The following is a 22,563-nucleotide window of genomic DNA, read 5'->3' as shown; positions in this document are numbered from 1 at the left end:
TTTTAGTTAAAGATTACGAATTGGGAGTTTTTTATAGTTGGAATACTGAGAGAAAGGCTCAGAGGAATAAACTGAATAAAAATACGAGCAATAAAAATAAGAACCAGAGAAAAGTGACATTTTCAAGTTTTGAAAGTACAGCATGTATGAATGATACTAATCCAGCTTTAACATCAACTTCAGTTACACCAACTACAACTTTACCAATGACTTCAACAACGATTAGAACACCTGTGGAATCAGAACTGACGATGGGAGCGAGGCCAAAAAACGGGGCAGTTCACATGGAATATACAAAAGAAAAAAACAAAGATATACCAGAGGAAGCCCCTGTGACTGGACCCCACACACCGAGGTATCCAAGCCGCAGGACACAATGGATAAAGAAGAATCCCAAAAGCAGCAAATTATTAACTTATCCTCCATTAAATTAGAACATTGTGAAATTTCTGTTCTCTCTAAAGGTTTGGGCTTTTCCCCTACCAGGGACTTTAACCTTATTGATACTATTTTAGATATCAATAAATTTGTCCTTAAGATAACTCTGACTAAACATTTCAAAAATCTAAATGTGACAAATTCGCCCAGTGGTGAACAAGAGGATACTCTAGTTCTCAGTGATAACTGTGACTTTAGAGATCTGTGTGATATAGTGTCCCTTTGTGAATTACAGGATGAAAATATCACCTTGGGTAAAATTGGTAAACAACAGTAAGTTAAAGAATCAAAAACCAGTACCTTCTATCCAGTGTATGCACGTAATGATGTTATTGAGTTATTCCATTCTATCTTAGAACAAGATCTAATTGCACTATCTGAAAAAGTCAGTAAAAGTGAGAATATTGGTAGTTTTAAATATAACAACCTCAATAAAAAAGAATTGCATGCACTGAATAGATTGAAGGATAATCCAGACTTAGTAGTGGTCAATTCTGATAAAGGAGGTTCAATTGTCGTCCTTGATAAAACTGAGTACCTTGGAGAGGCTTATAGACAATTAGGGGATACACATAACTATAAGAAGTTAGCATTCAATCCCACTTTAAAATTCTATACTCTTAAAACTAGTGAGTATATTTATGTTGAATATCCTAGAGTACCAATTTTTAAATACTTACCTAAAGTTCATAAATCTCTGATCAATCCTCCAGGGAGACCAATAATATCAACTATTGGCTCCCTGGGGGAGAGATTAGGGCAATTGGTAAATGCACAGCTTCAGCCCATAGTACAGTCTCTGCCCGGCTTTCTTAGGAATACTAAATATCTACTTAGACTTATACAGAATTTTCAATGGAAAGAGGGGTACAGATTTGCTACTATAGATGCAATTTCACTGTATTCGTGTATTCCCCATCACCTAGGGATTGGTGCAATAAAGAGGATGCTGGAGAGATACTCAGGGTATGGTCTCAAACTTATTGCATTTATCTTGCAGGCCATTACTTTTTTATTAAATCACAACTATTTTATTTTTAATGGTGAGTTTTTCTTACAGCTCAGAGGGACTGCGATGGGGGAGAAATTCGCCCCCTTGTATTCAAATCTTTATCTTGCAGTCTTCGAAATTAAGAAGATCTTTAGTGATAATAATAGTTTTAAAGTGACATTAAACTGTATACTAGGTATATAGATGATATGCTAATAGTTTGGGGGGGCACAAGTGGAGAACTGAATGGCCTTATTGATCATTTGAATAATAATGATGGCAATCTGAAATTCACCTATAGCGCCTCTGAAACAAATATACCTTATTTAGATAAGAAAATTTATGCTTACCTGATAAATTGATTTCTTCTGAGATACGACGAGTCCACGGATTCATCCTTTACTTGTGGGATATTATCCTCCTGCTAACAGGAAGTGGCAAAGAGCACCACAGCAGAGCTGTCTATATAGCTCCTCCCTTGACTCCACCCCCCAGTCATTCGACCGAAGGTATAGGAAGAAAAAGGAAAAACTAAAAGGTGCAGAGGTGACTGAAGTTTTAAACAAAAAAATATAATCTGTCCAAAATTGACAGGGAGAGCCGTGGACTCGTCGTATCTTAGAAGAAATCAATTTATCAGGTAAGCGTACATTTTCTTTTCTTCTACAAGATACGACGAGTCCACAGATTCATCCTTTACTTGTGGGATACAATACCAAAGCTACAGGACACGGATGAACGGGAGGGACAAGACAGATACCTAAACAGAAGACACCACTGCTTGAAGAAATTTTCTCCCCAAAACAGCCTCAAGCCTCAGAAGAAGCAAAAGTATCAAATTTGTAAAATTTGGAAAAGGTATGAAGGGAGGACCATGTCGCAGCCTTACAAATCTGTTCAACAGAAGCATCGTTTTTAAAAGCCCATGTGAAAGCCACCGCTCTAGTAGAATGAGCTGTAATTTTTTCAGGAGGCTGCTGTCCAGCAGTCTCGTATGCCAAACTGATGATGCTTTTAAGCCAAAAAGAAAGAGAGGTAGCCGTAGCTTTTTGACCCCTACGCTTTCCAGAATAGACAACAAATAGAGAAGATGTTTGACGGAAATCTCTGGTCGCTTGCAAGTAAAACTTCAAGGCACGAACCACGTCCAAGTTATGTAACAGACGCTCCTTCTTAGAAGAAGGATTAGGACACAGAGAAGGAACAACAATTTCCTGATTAATATTCTTATTTGAAACAACCTTAGGAAGAAATCCAGGTTTGGTATGCAAAACCACCTTATCAGAATGGAATATAAGATAAGGCGAGTCACATTGTAACGCAGATAGCTCAGAAACTCTTTGAGCTGAAGAGATAGCAACTAAAAACAGAACTTTCCAAGATAGAAGTTTAATTTCTATGGAATGCATGGGTTCAAACGGAACCCCTTGAAGAACCTTAAGAACTAAATTCAAACTCCATGGCGGAGCAACAGGTTTAAACACAGGCTTAATTCTGACCAAAGCCTGACAAAACGACTGAGCGGCTGGGACATCTGCCAGACGCTTGTGTGGTAATATTGACAAAGCAGAAATCTGTCCCTTTAAGGAACTAGCTGATAACCCCTTCCTCCAATCCTTCTTGGAGAAAGGACAAAATCCTAGGAATCCTGATCTTACTCCATGAGTAGCCTTTGGATTCGCACCAATAAAGATATTTACTTATGGTAAATTTTCCTAGTGACAGGCTTTCGAGCCTGAATCAAGGTATCAATGACCGACTCAAAGAATCCCCGCTTAGATAGAATCAAGCGTTCAATCTCCAGGCAGTCAGTTGCAGAGAAATTAGATTTGGATGTTGGAACGGACCCTGAATGAGAAGGTCCTTTCTCAGTGGCAGTTTCCACGGTGGCAGAGATGACATTTCCACCAGATCTGCATACCAAGTCCTGCGTGGCCACGCATGCGCTATCAAGATTACCGAAGCCCTCTCCTGTTTGATTCTGGCAATCAGAGGAGGTAGGAGAGGAAAAGGAGGAAACACATAAGCCAGGTTGAACGACCAAGGTACTGCTAGAGCATCTATCAGTACAGCTTGAGGATCCCTTGATCTGGCCCCGTAACAAGGAAGTTTGGCATTCTGACGAGATGCCATCAGATCCAATTCCGGTGTGCCCCATTGATGAATCAATTTTGCAAACACCTCCGGATGGAGCTCCCACTCCCCCAGATGAAAAGTCTGACGACTTAGAAAATCCGCTTCCAAGTTCTCTACACCTGGGATATATATTGCTGATAGATGGCAAGAGTGAGTCTCTGCCCATCAAATTATTTTGGAAACCTCTATCATCACTAGAGAACTCTTTGTTCCCCCTTGATGATTGATATATGCTACAGTCGTGATATTGTCCGACTGGAATCTTATGAATTTGGCTGAAGCCAGCTGAGGCCACTCTTGAAGTGCGTTGAATATCGCTCTCAGTTCCAGAATATTTATTGGTAGTAGGGACTCCTCCTGAGTCCACACACCCTGAGCCTTCAGGGAATTCCAGACTGCACCCCAGCCCAATAGGCTGGCATCCGTCGTCACTATGACCCATGCTGACCTGCGGAAGCACATTCCCTGGGACAGATGATCCTGTGACAAATACCAATGAAGATAGTCTCTGGTCTCTAGATCCAGATTTATCCGCGGAGATAAATCCGCATAATCCCCATTCCACTGTGTGAGCATACACAGCTGCAGTGGTCTGAGATGTAAGCGAGCAAACGGAACTATGTCCATTGCCGCTACCATTAACCCAATGACCTCCATACACTGCGCCACTGATGGCCGAGGAATGGACAAGTAGTTAAGATCTTTGATTTTCTGACCTCCGTCAGAAAAATCTTCATGTCTACCGAGTCTATCAGAGTTCCTAGGAATGGAACCCTTGTCAGAGGAACTAGTGAACTCTTTTTTATGTTCACCTTCCACCCGTGAGTTCTTAGAAAAGCCAACACAATGTCCGTGTGAGACTTAGCTAGATGGTAAGTTGACGCCTGAATCAAAATATCGTCCAGATAGGGTGCCACTGCTATGCCCCGCGGCCTTAGAACTGCCAGAAGGGACCCTAGCACCTTTGTGAAAATTCTGGGAGCTGTGGCCAACCCGACAGGAAGGGCCACAAACTGGTAATGTCTGTCCAGGAAGGCGAACCTGAGGAACTGGTGATGATCTTTGTGGATAGGAATGTGAAGATACGCATCCTTCAAATCCACGGTGGTCATATATTGACCCTCCTGGATCATTGGTAAAATTGTTCGTATGGTCTCCATCTTGAACAATGGGACTCTGAGAAATTTGTTTAGACTTTTGAGATCTAAAATCGGTCTGAAGGTTCCCTCTTTTTTGGGAACCACGAACAGATTGGAGTAAAACCCCTGCCCTTGTTCTAGTTTTGGAACTGGGCAGATTACACCCATAGTATATAGGTCTTTTACACAGCGTAAAAAGGCCTCTCTTTTTGTCTGGTTTACAGACAAACGTGAAAGATGAAATCTCCCTCTTGGGAGAGAATCCTTGAATTCTAGACGATACCCCTGGGTCACAATTTCTAATGCCCAGGAATCCTGAATGTCTCTTGCCCAAGCCTGAGCAAAGAGAGAAAGTCTGCCCCCTACTAGATCCGGTCCCGGATCGGGGGCTGCCCCTTCATGCTGTCTTGGTAGCAGCAGTCTTCTTGGCCTGTTTACCTTTATTCCAGGTCTGGTTAGGTCTCCAGACTGACTTGGATTGTGCAAAATTTCCCTCCTGCTTGGTGGCAGAGGAGGAAGAAGAGGGACCACCCTTAAAGTTTTGAAAGGAATGAAAATTATTCTGTTTGGTCCTCATTTTAAGCGTCTTGTCCTGAGGAAGGGCATGCCCTTTACCTTCAGTAATGTTGGAAATGATCGTCTTTAGTTCAGGCCCGAATAGGGTCTTACCCTTAAAAGGAATAGCTAAAAGCTTAGATTTAGATGACACATCAGCAGACCAAGACTTAAGCCATAACGCTCTACGCGCTAAAATGGCAAAGCCTGCATTCTTAGCGGCTAATTTAGCCATTTGGAAAGCGGCATCTGTAATAAAAGAATTAGCTAGCTTGAGAGCCTTAATTCTATCCAAAATATCATCTAATGGGGTCTCAACCTTTAGAGACTCCTCTAGAGCCTCAAACCAAAAAGCTGCTGCAGTAGTTACTGGAACAATGCACGCTATAGGTTGTAGAAGAAAACCCTGATGAATAAACAATTTCTTTAGAAGACTCTCTAATTTTTTATCCATAGGATCTTTGAAAGCACAACTGTCCTCAATAGGTATAGTTGTACGCTTAGCCAGGGTAGAAATAGCTCCCTCCACCTTAGGGACCGTCTGCCACGAATCCCGAATGGTGTCAGATATGGGAACTATTTTCTTAAAAGTAGGAGGGAGAGAGAAGGGAATGCCTGGTCTATCCCATTCCTTAGTAACAATGTCCGAAATTCTTCTAGGGACTGGAAAAACATTAGTGTAAGTAGGGACCTCTAGATATTTATCCATTTTACACAATTTCTCTGGTGGGATGAGAATAGGGTCACAATCAAGCGGAGGTGTTCAAGCTTAAACTTAAAGGCAGTCACATCTGAGTCTGTTTGAGGGAACATCTTTACTGAATCTGAAAGCTCTCCCTCAGACAGCAATTCCCCCACCCCCAATTCAGAACACTGTGAGGGTACATCGGAGATGGCCAGTAAAGCATCAGAGGGCTCAGCATTTACTCTTAATACCGGACCTGCTGCGCTTACCCTGTAAACCTGGCAGTTTAGATAATACCTCTGTAAGGGTAGTAGACATCACTGCAGCCATATCTTGCAGGGTGAAATAATTAGACGCGCTAGAAGTACTAGGCGTCGCTTTGGCGGGCGTTAAAGGTTGTGACAATTGGGGAGAAGCAGATGGCATAACCTGATTCTCTTCTGACTGAGAATCATCTTGAGACATACTTTTATCTGCTAAAATATGTTCTTTGCAATGTAAGGCCCTTTCAGTACATGAGGGACACATTTGAAGTGGGGGTTCCACAATGGCTTCTAAACACATAGAACACTGACTTTCTTCAATGTCAGACATGTTGAACAGACTAGTAATAACAGCACAAGTCGTTAACAACCTTGATTACATAGGAAAAACATTCAGCAAAAAAAACGAGTACTGCGCCTTTAAGAATAAAAAGAGTACACTGTTTTTTAAAAATTGCTAAAACGTTATGCAAAATGATTAATTTCGATTATGTGTGAACCTAATGTGCAATCGGATATTGCACCACAAGTAAACAGGAGAGTAAGGCCTAGATTTAGAGTTGGGCGGTAGCCGTCAAAACCAGCGTTAGAGGCTCATAACGCTGGTTTTTACCGCCCTCTGGTATTTGGAGCCAGTCATTAAAGGGTCTAACGCTCACTTTCCAGCCGCGACTTTTCCATACCGCAGATCCCCTTACGTCAATTGCGTATCCTATCTTTTCAATGGGATCTTTCTAACGCCGGTATTTAGAGTCGTGTCTGAAGTGAGCGTTAGAAATCTAACGACAAAACTCCAGCCGCAGAAAAAAGTCAGTAGTTAAGAGCTTTCTGGGCTAACGCCGGTTTATAAAGCTCTTAACTACTGTGCTCTAAAGTACACTAACACCTATAAACTACCTATGTACCCCTAAACCGAGGTCCCCCCACATCGCCGCCACTCTATTCAAATTTTTTAACCCCTAATCTGCCGACCGCACACCGCTGCCACCTACATTATCCCTATGAACCCCTAATCTGCTGCCCCTGCACACCGCTACTCTAATAAATTTTTTAACCCCTAAAGCTAATTCTAATCCTAACCCTAACACCCCCCTAAATTAAATATAATTTTATTCTAACAAAATAAATTAACTCTTTTTAAATAAATTATTCCTATTTAAATCTAAATACTTACCTGTAAAATAAACCCTTATATAGCTACAATATAAATAATAATTATATTGTAGCTATTTTAGGATTAATATTTATTTTACAGGCAACTTTGTATTTATTTTAACCAGGTACAATAGCTATTAAATAGTTAAGAACTATTTAATAGTTACCTAGTTAAAGGGACACTGAACCCAATTTTTTTTCTTTTGTGATTCAGATAGAGCATGCAATTTTAAGCAACTTTCTAATTTACTCCTATTATAAATTTTTCTTCGTTCACTTGCTATCTTTATTTGAAAAAGAAGGCATCTAAGCTTCTTTTTTAGTTCAGCACTATGGACAGCGCTTTTTTATTGGTAGATGAATTTATCCACCAATCAGCAAGAATAACCCAGGTTATTCACCAAAAATGGGCTGGCATCTAAACTTACATTCTTGCATTTCAAATAAAGATACCAAGAGAATGAAGAAAATTTGATAATAGGAGTAAATTAGAAAGTTGCTTAACACTGCATGCTCTGTCTGAATCACAAAAGAAAAAATTTGGGTTTAGTGTCCCTTTAAAATAATTACAAAATTACCTGTAAAATAAATCCTAACCTAAGTTACAATTAAAACTAACACTACACTATCAATAAATAAATTAAATAAACTACCTACAATTATCTACAATTAAACCTAACACTACACTATCAATAAATTAATTAAATAAAATACCTACAAATAACTACAATTAAATAAACTAACTAAAGTACAAAAAATAAAAAAATATTTACAAACATTAGAAAAATATTACAACAATTTTAAACTAATTACACCTACTCTAAGCCCCCTAATAAAATAACAAAGCCCCCCAAAATAAAAAAATGCCCTACCCTATTCTAAATTAAAAAAGTTCAAAGCTCTTTTACCTTACCAGCCCTGAACAGGGCCCTTTGCAGGGCATGCCCCAAAGAATTCAGCTCTTTTGCCTGTAAAAAAAACACATACAATACCCCCCCCCACATTACAACCCACCACCCACATACCCCTAATCTAACCCAAACCCCCCTTAAATAAACCTAACACTAAGCCCCTGAAGATCTTCCTACCTTATCTTCACCATGCCAGGTTCACTGATCCGTCCTCGGAGGTCTTGATCCAAGCCTCGGAAGTGTTGATCCAAGCCCAAGCGGGGGGCTGAAGAGTGACGTCCATCCTCGGGCTGAAGTCTGGATCCAAGCGGCGGCTGAAGAAATCCATCATCGGGCTGAAGTCTGGATCCAAGCGGCGGCTGAAGAAGTCCATCATCGGGATGAAGTCTTCTATGAAGCAGCATCTTCAATCTTCTTTCTTCCGGAGCCATCATCTTCCAGCCAACGCGGAGCCATCCTTCTTCACCGACGGACTAACGACGAATGACGGTTCCTTTAAATGACGTCATCCAAGATGGCGTCCCTCGAATTCCGATTGGCTGATAGGATTCTATCAGCCAATCGGAATTAAGGTAGGAAAATTCTGATTGGCTGATGGAATCAGCCAATCAGATTCAAGTTCAATCCGATTGGCTGATCCAATCAGCCAATCAGATTGAGCTCGCATTCTATTGGCTGTTCCGATCCTATCAGCCAATCGGAATTCAAGGGACGCCATCTTGGATGACTTCATTTAAAGGAACCTTCATTCGTCGTTAGTCCGTCGGTTAAGAAGGATGGCTCCGCGTCGGCTGGAAGATGATGGCTCCGGAAGAAAGAAGATTGAAGATGCTGCTTCATAGAAGACTTCCTCCCGATGATGGACTTCTTCAGCCGCCGCTTGGATCCAGACTTCAGCCCGATGATGGATTTCTTCAGCCGCCGCTTGGATCCAGACTTCAGCCCGAGGATGGACGTCACTCTTCAACCCCCGCTTGGGCTTGGATCAAGACTTCGGACCCTCTTCTGGACCGATCGGTGAACCTGGCATGGTGAAGACAAGGTAGGGAGATCTTCAGGGGCTTAGTGTTAGGTTTATTTAAGGGGGGTTTGGGTTAGATTAGGGGTATGTGGGTGGTGGGTTTTAATGTTGGGGGGGTATTGTATGTGTTTTTTTTACAGGCAAAAGAGCTGAATTCTTTGGGGCATGCCCCGCAAAGGGCCCTGTTCAGGGCTGGTAAGGTAAAAGAGCTTTGAACTTTTTTAATTTAGAATAGGGTAGGGCATTTTTTTATTTTGGGGGTCTTTCTTATTTTATTAGGGGGCTTAGAGTAGGTGTAATTAGTTTAAAATTGTAATATTTTTCTAATGTTGGTAAATATTTTTTTATTTTTTGTAACTTAGTTCTTTTTTATTTTTTGTACTTTAGTTAGTTTATTTCATTGTAGTTAATTGTAGGTAGTTTATTTAATTAATTTATTGATAGTGTAGTGTTAGGTTTAATTGTAACTTAGGTTAGGATTTATTTTACAGGTAATTTTGTAATTATTTTAACTATTTTAGCTATTATGGAGGCGACGTTGTGGGGGGCAGATTAGGGATTAATAAATATAATATAGGGGTCGGCGGTGTTAGGGGCAGCAGATTAGGGGTACACAGGGATAATGTAGGTAGCAGCGGTTTACGGAGCGGCAGATTAGGGGTTAAAAAAATATGCAGGTGTCAGCGATAGCGGTGGCGGCAGATTAGGGGTTAAAAAGTGTAAGGTTAGGGGTGTTTAGACTCGGGGTACATGTTAGAGTGTTAGGTGCAGACGTAGGAAGTGTTTCCCCATAGAAAACAATGGGGCTGCGTTAAGAGCTGAACGCTGCTTTTTTGCAGGTGTTAGGTTTTTTTTCAGCTCAAACAGCCCCATTGTTTTCTATGGGGATATCGTGCACGAGCACGTTTTTTAAGCTGGCTGCGTCCGTAAGCACCGCTGGTATCTAGAGTTGCAGTGGCGTTAACTTATGCTCTACGCTCCCTTTTTGGAGCCTAACGCACTGAAAACCCAGCCATTCTGTGAACTCTAAATACCAGCGGTATTTAAAAGGTGCGGGGGGAAAAAAGCATGCGTAGCTAACGCACCCCTTTGGCCGCCAAACTCTAAATCTAGCTGTTAATCTTTTAATTTGAGTGTTTAAAGGGACAGTTCACCCAAAAACTTTCTCCCCTTTAAATTATTCCCAATGATCCTTTTTACGTGCTAGAGTGTATTAAATTGGTTGCAAGTAGCTCCTTTACTCATATTTCAGCATTTGAAATAGCTGATTTAGCTTGTGGTTTCCCAACCTATACTGAAAGTTTTGATACTGGCGTATATGCTATTGACAAGCCTAAGTAAACACAGCCAGCAGAAGAGATTACACCCTCAGTGGGGGCATTATAGTTAAGTAATAAAATGATAATTTTCCATTGTTCTCTCTATGTATTGAGCTTTGGTGTTCCAGACAAATATAAGATAAGGAAGCAAGTCTGTGTACATGAAAGTGATAACATAATGAGATCTGATATTACCTGAAGCTCAACCCATTGTAATAGGCTGTGGTTTCAAAGCACAAAACCAGCTACTTCAGATACACAAATAAACCCGAAAATGCAATTTCTCAAATATTTTATACTCTGCAGTTGGTATAACAAGTCATTTAAAATACATTTATGGAAAAACAATTTTACAGTGTACTGTCTCTTTAACCCACAAAAAGCGTTATGCAGAATTTTTTTTGTTATAACTGCCCCTGCACCTCTGCGCCTACCTGCCCCAAAGGACTGGGAAAACGGTCCGGTCTCACTCCGAAAAACAGCCTCATAGTCTGGTCCCAACCGGAGCTAATGGCTGCTGTTCTCTCCAAGCTTTAACTGCGCACTGAGGCGCAAAATTAGGCCCCGCCCATCATCCTCGATGTGCAAATAACTTAAGCAACCGCATGGGAAGCGGTTTTAAGAAAAACGGCCATGAATAAATGTTATCAAATAAACATATATGCCATGTGGACCCCTCAGTATCACAAAATGTCAGCCCTGATAAGTCTCATATGTAATAAAGTAAGCATTTCTAGGCTGCCCCAGTGTCTTCAACCATATAGCCCATAAGTGTCCCTGTTCTCACAAGGATAATTATACACCAGTTTACAGTACCATCCGAACCAGGACTACTGCTTACCCTTTCCCAACCTGGGAAATATGTCAGCCTATTCTGATCTACAACAGTCTCCTCAGAATATAAATGACTGCACATACCTTAATGCTGCTTGCAGTAAGAAACGTTCCCCACACTGAAGATTTCTCTTGTACTTCTCAGCAAATTTTGTGGGAACCAAAATGGACCTCAGTTACAACTGCTAAGATCATCAAACTCAAGGCAGAATTCTTCTTCTATGTCCTGCCTGAGGAAAAAATAGTACTCTCCGGTACCATTTAAAACAAAAAATTCTTGATTGAGAAACTAAAAACTATCATTTTATCACCACTTAACTTTACCCTTCCTATTACTAGCATAGGCAAAGAGAATAACTGGGGGGTGGAGACAAGGGAGGAGCTATATAGACAGCTCTGCTGTGGTGCTCTTTGCCACTTCTTGTTAGCAGGAGGATAATATCCCACAAGTAAAGGATGAATCCGTGGAGTCGTCGTATCTTGTAGAAGAAATACTAATTTGTCACACAAAATATAGTCACAGAAGTCTATAGGAAGGAAGTTACAGGCAATACTATATTAAGAGCAGATTCGTTACATCAGATTTGTTACATCCTTAGGGTATACCTAAGGGCCAGTAAATTAGACTTAGACAAAACTGTACTAATTTGAATGACTATTGGAAACATGCCAATGATCTAACTATACGTCTTGCTGACAGGGGTTATGACTTGGCTGAATTAAAACGATTGTCTACACAAATATCAGGATTTGATAGACATGCTTTACTCAAGGATAAGATTGTAAACAAGATTAATAATGGATTAGAACGAAAAGGTATTAACTTTATCACTAAGTATAGCAGACAGTTTAATGAGATTTGTAATATTATCAGGAAAAGAATGCCCTTATTAGAGAGAGATTTAGATCTGAGATCAGTCTCCACTAATTGTAACTTTGTCTCATGTAGATCAGATACTATAGGAGATAAGATAACTAAAAACTTTAGCTCTAAGGTAAACATTAGAGATATTAAGAGTGGCAATTGGTTGTCCAAGAATGCTGACTTCTATAAATGTGGGGGTAGACCATGTAAGTGTTGTGATTATGCTTTGGTGGGTGATAGTTTCACTGCTACAAATACAGGACAAACTTACAACATTAGAGATCATATTAATTGTAATTCTATATACATTGTCTATCTCATTACTTGCATGCTTTGCAAATTTCAATATGTAGTTCTTACTTCTAGGAGTCTCAAAGATAGGATAAGAGAGCATCTGTTGTCTCTAGAAGCAGAGGTGCCAAAAACACCGGTTGATAAATATTTTTTGAACATGAAAATAAATTAAATTATTTTAAATTTCAAGTTATTGAGCAAGTGACATTAGGTGCTAGAGGAGGTGATAGATATCAGGCTCTCAGTAGAAAAGAGATTTTCTGGATTTACAGACTAAGAACAGGCTCTCCATTGGGAATTAATAAAATCAGCGATGTAAAACTTTACATAGACAGAAATTAGTCTAAGCTGTATTGTTCTTTTCACTTTGAATCTCTCTTAATAGTGTAAACATAGTAACGATGTTCAATTCTCTGTGTTAGAAAAATAACTGTTGTTTCTCTGTACTATGTTTAGCTTTTTTTTGCTAGTTTCTTCATTGTGTCAGTTATTATAGGTTAAGACTTTCACAGAGTTGATTCAGATACTTTATATACACTGATATACCTGATGTGATAGCGGCCACTTTTTTGCATGAGCTCACTATGATAATTAAATGCATTTATTTTTTATACAAAAGTTAGCTACTGTATGCAATGGCTGTTCCTGCGTCTGATATATTCAGTGATATAATATTCAGCACGTATGAGGTTCCCATGTGTAAGTAGGGTTTTGCCAATTTCACCAAAGTGGGATATTTATCTTTGTTAGCTCTTCACCAATGCAAAGTGTTTTCCACCTTGGCAAGGGGCCTCTCAAAGTAAAAAGGAGAAATGGAAGGCTACTGAGCATCAGTAAAACGGTTATTTATTTCCAAATATAAAAAATACACATGGAAGTGACCAAAGTCACAACAAACAGGGAAGGAGACAGCAGTCTTACATGTTTCACGCACACTTGCGCTTAATCATAGATGCTGGGAACAAGTATGGACAGCTGCTTCATTTAAAGGGACAACACACCAATAGAAACATTCATATAGTTAAGTCATGCAATCATTGGTTATCAACTTATGCATTTGATTTGTAAAGTGTGTGTCCACAGTTAATGATGCAGATCAGATAAAAACAAAATACAAAATACTTGTGAAGGGGGGACAAAATCTGGCACATGTGTGAAAGATATATATAACTATAATTTATGATATGAAAATGTTCAAGTAAATAATATAAATATATATATATCCTCAAATAAAATAGAAAATAAGAAACAAGTGTATGTATGAATGTTTATATAGTATGGAACACCATGGAACTTATAACATATTAACAAAGCATCACATTAGGTTTGCAGGATAGATAAATGGTATTCATGTAACCTTTTCAAAAAATATGTATGTATCTCAAATGAAATAAACAAACAAATCAAATATACAAATGCAAATGTCATAGGTATCATAGGTTGCTGCATATTGAAATTAACCCTTAATATAGAGATTCTAGTAATATTCCATTGGGTATCAAAAACTACAAACTACAAAAATGTCTGCAATACAGTTATTGGAGTATAGAAAAGGAGGGGGAGGGAAAAGAGTTATATAGAGAAAGGAATTTTAATAGAATAATTAAAATATATATACTAAAATATATACTAATATAAAGATATATGTATAGCTTTCAATATATTTCTCTCAATATATTTAATAAGGTAAATTCCAGTTTAGTCAACAAAGTATCTCATATCCCACTCCAAATTGATACCCAGGGGAGACCTGGTCTTTAATTTATAAATCCAGAAAAGTTCTTTCCTATCCAGGATTTTGGATTTATCTCCCCCTCTAGGTGGGGTTCTTGCTAGGTCTATGATCTTAATTTTAATACTGGGTACATTGGTAAAGTGAAGGAGATTAAAGTGTTTTGCTACTGCCGAATCCTTATTAAAATTCTTTATATCCCTCAGATGTTCCCTAGCTCGGTCTCTGAGGGTTCTGGTCGACTGTCCCACATATTGGGCCCCACAAAGTTTACAATCCAATAAGTACACCATGTAGTCAGTAAGACATGTAGCATAGAAATCTATTTCAAAGGATTCACCTGTGACCTTGCTACTGAACCTATTGGTGTAGTCCATAGTATCACAGGTTAAACAATTCGTGAGATGTGCCCTAAAGTTTCCTACACCCCTTAGCCAATTAACATTAGATCTAGTCTCATTTTTAACTAGGCTGGGGGAAAGTTTGGTAGCTAGTGTGGGTGGCTTTTTTGCAACGAATTTGCAGTCTTTAACATAAGGCTGTAAAACCTCATCACCCTTCAATAAGTGTAGATGCTTTTTAATGATACTACATATGGAATTGTATTGGGGTGAATACTGAGTTGAAAAAACAATACTCCTTTCATCCAAATAACTCTTCTGGTTACCCTTGGTATTGGCATGTCTTATCCCTTCAGCTGTGTCATCAGTGTTAACTGTGTGCACTTTGTTTGGAGGTTTCCAATCCTTAATCTCCTCAAAAGTTTTATATAACCCTTCCTCATTGTATCCTCTGGCCTTGAGTCTAATGATAAGATCATTTGCACCTTCAATATATTTTTCTAAAGTGCTGGCGTTCCGTCTTAACCTAATGAATTGGCTTCTAGGGATGGATTTAATTAGATGTTTGGGGTGGCATGATGTGGCATGAAGTAAGGTATTACCTGCCGTTTCTTTTCTATATGTAGTTGAGATGATCTTATGTGTGGTGGCGTCACCATGTAAGTTAAGATCTAGAAAATTTACATCTTCGTGATGTACCTCCCCAGTAAATGTGAGATTGACATCATTATTATTCAATAGTGTCAAAAAATCATCAAACAAAAAATCCTCTTTTACAATAAAGATAAGGTCGTCTATATACCTCATGTACAACAGGATGCCGGACCTGAAAGGTTCCTGTATATCATATAAATGTTGGAGCTCCCACCTACCCACAAACAGATTGGCATATGAGGGGGCAAATTTCGCCCCCATAGCTGTTCCTTGGATCTGCAAGTAAAAAACAGAATCAAACATAAAGTAATTGTGGGTAAGTAGGAACTCAACAACCTCAACAATGAATTGTTTTGTCTCTATTTGATAGGAAGTATTCTTATCCAAGAAAAATTCCAGAGCCCGGCATCCGTGCACATGAGGTATAGAGGAATATAACGATGTAGCATCAATTGTAATCCACTTATAACCTGCCTGCCAAACAAAGTTACTCAATATATCCAAAAGGTTACCCGAATCCCTGGTATAGCTGTAAAGTTTAGTCACCAGGGGTTGTAATATACTATCAATCCATTCAGACATAGGCTCCAAAAGGGAGCCTATGCCTGAAATGATTGGTCTACCAGGTGGAGATAAGAGGCTCTTATGCGTTTTCGGGAGATAATGAAAAATGGGTGTGATAGGATGTGTAGGTAAGAAGCTTTTAGATTGATCAGCAGTGAAGATACCTAAAGCAACCGCTTCATCACGAAGCTTGTTTAACTGTTTGGAAAAAATATGAATGGGATCAAAATCCCATATTATTTACTTGAACATTTTCACATCATAAATTATAGTTATATATATCTTTCACACATGTGCCAGATTTTGTCCCCCCTTCACAAGTATTTTGTATTTTGTTTTTATCTGATCTGCATCATTAACTGTGGACACACACTTTACAAATCAAATGCATAAGTTGATAACCAATGATTGCATGACTTAACTATATGAATGTTTCTATTGGTGTGTTGTCCCTTTAAATGAAGCAGCTGTCCATACTTGTTCCCAGCATCTATGATTAAGCGCAAGTGTGCGTGAAACATGTAAGACTGCTGTCTCCTTCCCTGTTTGTTGTGACTTTGGTCACTTCCATGTGTATTTTTTATATTTGGAAATAAATAACCGTTTTACTGATGCTCAGTAGCCTTCCATTTCTTCTTTTTACTTTGAGAGGCCCCTTGCCAAGGTGGAAAACACTTTGCATTGGTGAAGAGCTAACAAAGATAAATATCCCACTTTGGTGAAATTGGCAAAACCCTACTTATACATCTCAAGCACCTCAACACCATCTTAGTGCCTTTTCTCTGCTGCAGGAAATATAGCTGCAAACAGAGAACCAGCCTTAGCCAGAAGCATGTGGACATGTTGAGATTTTTGCATTTCAATGGAAAGTTTCTGAAAGAGTGAATAACAGAATGTTATTAACAGTGATAGTCTCTTTTTAGTTCTACCTCTTTTCAAACAGGTTTGTTTTGTTTAATTATAAAACTGTTCTCTGCTGCTTAAAAATTGGACAAACAATTGTGTTAATGTAAAGTTTTAGTCACTGAGTGTTACAAATATAAACTTGAATGTGGATTTTATTTAAAATATAGGAAACAATTATTGATTATTTTTTTATCCGATTAGTCGATTAATCGAAAAAATAATCGCCCGATTAATCGATTATGAAAATAATCGTTAGTTGCAGCCCTAATTTCTTTTTTTATTTTGTGTAATTTAGTGTTTATTTTTTTTGTAATTTAGTTAATTGTATTTGATTAATTTTAATTTATTTTATGTTAGTGTAATGTTAGGTTTTACTGTAAGACAGGCTAGGATTTATTTCACTGGTAAATTTGTATTTATTTTAACTAGGTAGTTAGTAAATAGTTAATAACTATTTAATAACTAATCTACCTAGTTAAAATAAATACAAACTTAGCTGTGAAACTATTAGTTATATTGTCGCTTGGTTAGGTTTTTTTTTACAGGTAAGTATTTATTTTTAAATAGGAATAATTTAGGTATTAATTGTAATTTTTATTTGGAATTATTTTAATTATGTTAAAGTTAGTGGGTGTTAGGGTTAGACTTAGGGTTAGGTTTAGGGGTTGATAATTTTAATATAGTAGTGGCGGCGACATTGGGGGCAGCAGATTAGGGGTTAATAAGTGTAGTTAGGTTGCGGCAATGTTGGGGGTAGCAGTTTAGGGGTTAATAACAGTAATGTAGGTTGCTTCGATGGGGGCAGCAGATTAGGGGTGTTTAGACTCGGGATTTATGTTAGGGTGTTAAGTTTAAACATAAAAAAAATTTCTCCATAGACATCAATGGGGCAGCGTTACGAAGCTTTACGCTCTGTGATTGCAGGTGTTAGGCTTTTTTTTTAGCCGGCTCTCCCCATTGTTGTCTATGGGGAAATTGTGCACGAGCACGTAACAGTAGCTCAAAGCAGCGCTGGTATTTGTGTGCGGTATGGAGCTCAGCGCTGCCATATCGCCCACAAACGCTGGCTTTTTTTAAACTCTTAATACCAGCGCTATAGGGAGTGAAATACCGTCGAAAATGATGCGGTCGTTAATTTCCCTATATCGCTCAAAACTCGTAATCTGGCTGAAAGACAGCAGTTCTTAAACAGAGGCATTATGTATTTTTCCTTTCCCGTGATGTCATATGTGTAGCTAATCTACCAAACCCAGCATTATCTGAATAAAACACTATGCTCCTCAGCAGAGTAGTAGCATATAAAGGCCCATCTTGAATTACTTTTTCTTTCTGGGCATTTCTATGTGCTAGTACGGCTATACGTGAACTGAAGCTGCACAAAGTTTAGGTGCTATGCATACTTCTAAGAGTCTACCTTTTTCACAACAGCACAAAGGATAAAATCCACCAGTAGCTAAACATTACTAACATGAATACATTGGTGATATACTTTGCCACTTTGCCATTTTTAATATTTTTTTATTCTGATTAAGGCTTCTTAAAAACAGAATTAATTTGATCAAAACAGGGTGGGTATAATCTGTTAATGCCATTGCCTTTGTTTTATAATATTATTGATACAAGAAAGACTTTATAGTAATACCATTTCTAGAAACTTTTGGAGACTTCCGTTATAAAATTATACACCACTATTTTATGAAAGGGACACTGAACCCAATTTTTTTTCTTTCATGATTCAGATAAAGCATGCGATTTTAAGCAACTTTCTAATTTACTCCTATTATCAATTTTTCTTTGTTCTCTTGCTATCTTTATTTGAAAAAGAAGGCATCTAAGCTTTTTTCTTGGTTCAGTACTATGGACAGCACTTTTTTTATTGGTGGATGAATTTATCCACCAATCGGCAAGGACAACCCAGGTTATTCACCAAAAATGGGCCGGCATCTAAACTTACATTCTTGCATTTCAAATAAAGAAACCAAGAGAATAAAGAAAATTTGATAATAGGAGTAAATTAGAAAGTTGCTTAAAATTTCATGCTCTATCTGAATCACGAAAGAAAAAAATTGGGTTCAGTGTCCCTTTAATAATACAAGCACAATAAATTCCTCTTTACAATCTTTCTCACCCTCTAGATTCACAAAATATGTCGTAAACTGGCTATCTGCATTGTTTAACTGGCTCTTGGTTTCATTGTTTATACAGATTCTTTTGCTGATACTTTCTATACAATTGGGCTGGTGATGCAGGTGTGCCAGTTACTATCTGTAGTGGAGGTGCTGCATGTTGTTTTAGGTACTGAGCAACATCTTCTCTTGCCACGATTTTTACAGGTATGTAACACTTGGCTATGATGCGCTGATAATTCATTTAAAGCTGCTATACTTTTAAATTAAATCCATAGCTTATAAGAGGTGTTGAGTCGTCATCTCTGCCCATATTTTGCAATACTAGAGCACCATTGCAGTATTCTTGTACAACACATTTTATTGGAACCATAGGGCCAGGACATGACCTTGCTCTTTTTTTACCTCAAAATTTATTAATAAGACAGTATTTTCCCCCAAGAGAATAAAATTACATTGTCTTGATTTTTTATTGCTGAAGAGTAATTTGCACCTCTCATTCTGGAATTATGTCTGTTCTGCATATTTTTTGTGAAACCCTTTGTGTGCCTATATTCCTATATGGTGTGAATGAGTTATACATTTATTAGTATTGCATTTTGTTCTGATGGATCAAGGAATTACAGAGGAAACACAATACAGAATCAAAATACAGCTTATTAAATATGAATACACTAGAAAACCACATTCAGTGACCACTTCGCAGAGCAGAACTGACCACAACAACACAATACATAGACACATCAGCACATACAATTACAACTTCATATACTACAGCAATATAATTATGCCAATGCATACAATAACAATGCCCTGCATGAAAACAACACAAAAATATGGACACACTGATGAAGAAAATCGCCTTATTGGGTAATTCATGTACCTAATGGAAATCCATAGAAAACAGAATTAATGCTTACTTGATACATTTCTTTCTTTCATCGTGGTGAGAGTCTATGATCCATTACTCCTGGTTATTACTGTTCCTGGCCACTAGGAGGAGGCAAATATTCCTAAACCCCAAGAGCTCTATAAAACCCCTTCCACCTTACCGGTAATTAATTAGTCTCACATATGGCCAAGCAAGAAAGGTAGGAAAAGAAATGAGAGCAAAATAATAGGAGTAGAGAAAAAAGCTGTGCAATAAATAACAGGGTGGGGTCTCATTGACTTTTACCACCATGAAAGAAATTAATTTATCAGGCAAGCGCACATTTTGTTTTCTTCCATACATGTGCTGAGAGTCCACAATCCATTACTCCTGGGAACTAATACCCAAGCGGTGGAGTCCACGAGTAATGAGAAATAAGGACAGGATAAAAAGAACATCTTTATTCACAGAGAAACTAAATCCGCAACCCAAACAGAATTCCAAAAATAAACAGCTTTATTTATTTTTATGCAATTAAAATAACTGACAGGCAAAGCCAAAATTAACCTGAGACTACTACCTGAAGAACTTTCCTACAAAAGGCTGCCTCAGAAGAAGCAAAAACTTCAAAATAGTAGAATTTAGTAAACATATACAAATAAGACCAAGTAACTGCTTTGCAAATTTGATCAACAGAAGCCTCATTCTTAAAAGCCCTAGAAGTGGCACCTGATCTAGAAGAATGTGCGATAATCCGTTTAGGAGGAGGCATCCCACCTCCAAGTAAGTCTTATGAATCAAAAGCTTTAACCAACAAGCCAAAAATTCGCTGTGGAGGTAGGAAAATAATAGATTTTAGAGCAAACAAATAGGAGCAGGGAAAAAAGATCTGCGTAAGAAAATACACCACCAGAAAAACACAGGGTGGGGTCTTTTGGACTTTCACCACCATGAAAGAAATTAATTTATCAGGTAAGTTTAAATTATGATGTTCCATTACTCCTGGGAACTAATACCCAAGCAGTGGAGTCCATAAGTAATTAAACATAAAGGGTGGGATTTAAGAAACATTTTTTATTTCACTGAAAAACTAAATCCACAACTCCAATAAACCGAGAAAAGGACAAAAACCATGCAATGAAAAAAATAACCAACAGGCAAATAATCATCCTGTGACAACTACCTGAAGGACTTTCCTACCAAAGGCAACCTCAGATGAAGAAAGAAAAAAAAAAGGTAGAATTTAAGAAAAAATTGCTGCCTTGCAAAGTTGGAAAACTGAAGCCACATTCCTAAAAGGCCAAAAAATGGCAAACTATCTAATAGAATTAGCAGTAATCCGTTAAGGTGGAGGCTAACCTGCCTCCCAAAAAAGCCTTATGGAACAGAAGTCTCAACCAAGAAGACAAAGAAATGTTAGAAGCTTGCTGCCCTTTTCTGCAACCAGAAACAACACAAACAAACTACAAGTTTGTCTGAAAACTATAGTATTGGCAATATAATAGTTTGACGCGTTAACAGCAAATTCTTGTCTGATACAGACAGAATATGCAACACTAGGAAAGAAAACAAAAATCTAGTTCTAAGAAACTGCCTTACCCTAAAAAAATAAGATAAGGAAGGTCACATTAAAGAGCAGAAACTCTTTGTAGCAGAAAAACAGGAAAAAGAAGCAAAACCTAATGCATAGGCTCAAAAAGAGAAGTCTGTAAAACCCTCAAAACCAAAATAGGACTCCAAGGAGGAGACAATTGGTTTAACAAAATAATTATATCTAACTAAAGCTTGAACAAAGCTATGAATATCTGAATGATTAGCAGTCTTACAAGAACTGAAAGGGCTGAAATGTGACCCTTCAAAAAGAGCTGGCAGATATATCCTTATCCAAACCATACTGCAAAAACTGCAAAAAAAAAATGGGAATTCTTATAAGAATGACTGGCATAAAACATGATCCTTACATGAAGAAGTAAAGGTCCTTTAACGCTTATAATAAAAGTTCCTGAATACAGGCGCACAAACCTGTTTCAGTCTCAATAACATAATTAGAGAACCCTCTCTGTTTAAAAACTATTAGTTTAGTCTCCGTGCCATCAGGCTTAGATGTTTGAGACCTGTATGAAAAACCAGACCTTGAGACCAAAAAGCTGAAATGCAAAGGAAGAGACTTAGATTGACGCGTTTCACTCACCAGGGAGCTTTATCAAGATACACCTTGCCAGTCACCTGTATCTTGATAAAGCTCACTGGTGAGTGAAACGCGTCGATCTAAGTGACTGTGCATATCTTTCTTTACATCATATGAATGATGATATCTGTAATCTAAGAACTTTTGAAAATTTTGAGGTAACCCTGGTTAATCCGCAAGTTTAACATTCCTTTTGTGCTTGAGCTCTTTTTTTCTCCTGCGTGCACTAGCACTAAGTGCAGGGAATTACATTAGCTACAAAAGTAGCGAAGTTATCCTGTAACTGTATTTGAATAGAACATCCGTTAGAGCCGATAATCTGCACTGACAGCTGGAAAGTGTACCGATGATGTCAGACGCAGAGGCACATGCGGCGTACTGATTCAGTCTGGAGTCTGGGGACTGACATCTGATATCGGCCTCATACGAAGGTAAAAGGATTTTACCACACGAGAAAACAAGGTAAATTGACTGTATTACATTAAGAGGAGTTTTATAATCGCTCCTGTAATCAGACACAAGTCCGGCCTTTAAAACTACCCTTTACGGCATTTGCATAGACATCTACAAATTGT

General features: G+C 38.3%; 1 protein-coding gene across 3 annotated transcripts in view; it reads left to right on the top strand.

The window, feature by feature from the left end:
* Positions 1–22,563, top strand: part of HACD4 (3-hydroxyacyl-CoA dehydratase 4) — a 535,032-nt gene that overhangs the window by 360,447 nt on the left and 152,022 nt on the right. For all 3 annotated transcript variants that reach the window (XM_053702658.1, XM_053702656.1, XM_053702657.1), the window contains exon 3: positions 19,009–19,136. In XM_053702658.1, the coding sequence (XP_053558633.1) occupies positions 19,009–19,136 (128 nt within the window). The remainder of the gene's footprint in view (positions 1–19,008; positions 19,137–22,563) is intronic.

The sequence above is a fragment of the Bombina bombina genome, chromosome 2 (genome assembly GCF_027579735.1).
Source record: "Bombina bombina isolate aBomBom1 chromosome 2, aBomBom1.pri, whole genome shotgun sequence".
Classification (NCBI taxonomy): domain Eukaryota; kingdom Metazoa; phylum Chordata; class Amphibia; order Anura; family Bombinatoridae; genus Bombina; species Bombina bombina.
The sequence above is the reverse complement of the archived record's forward strand: the minus strand, read 5'-3'. Positions and strand labels throughout refer to the sequence as shown.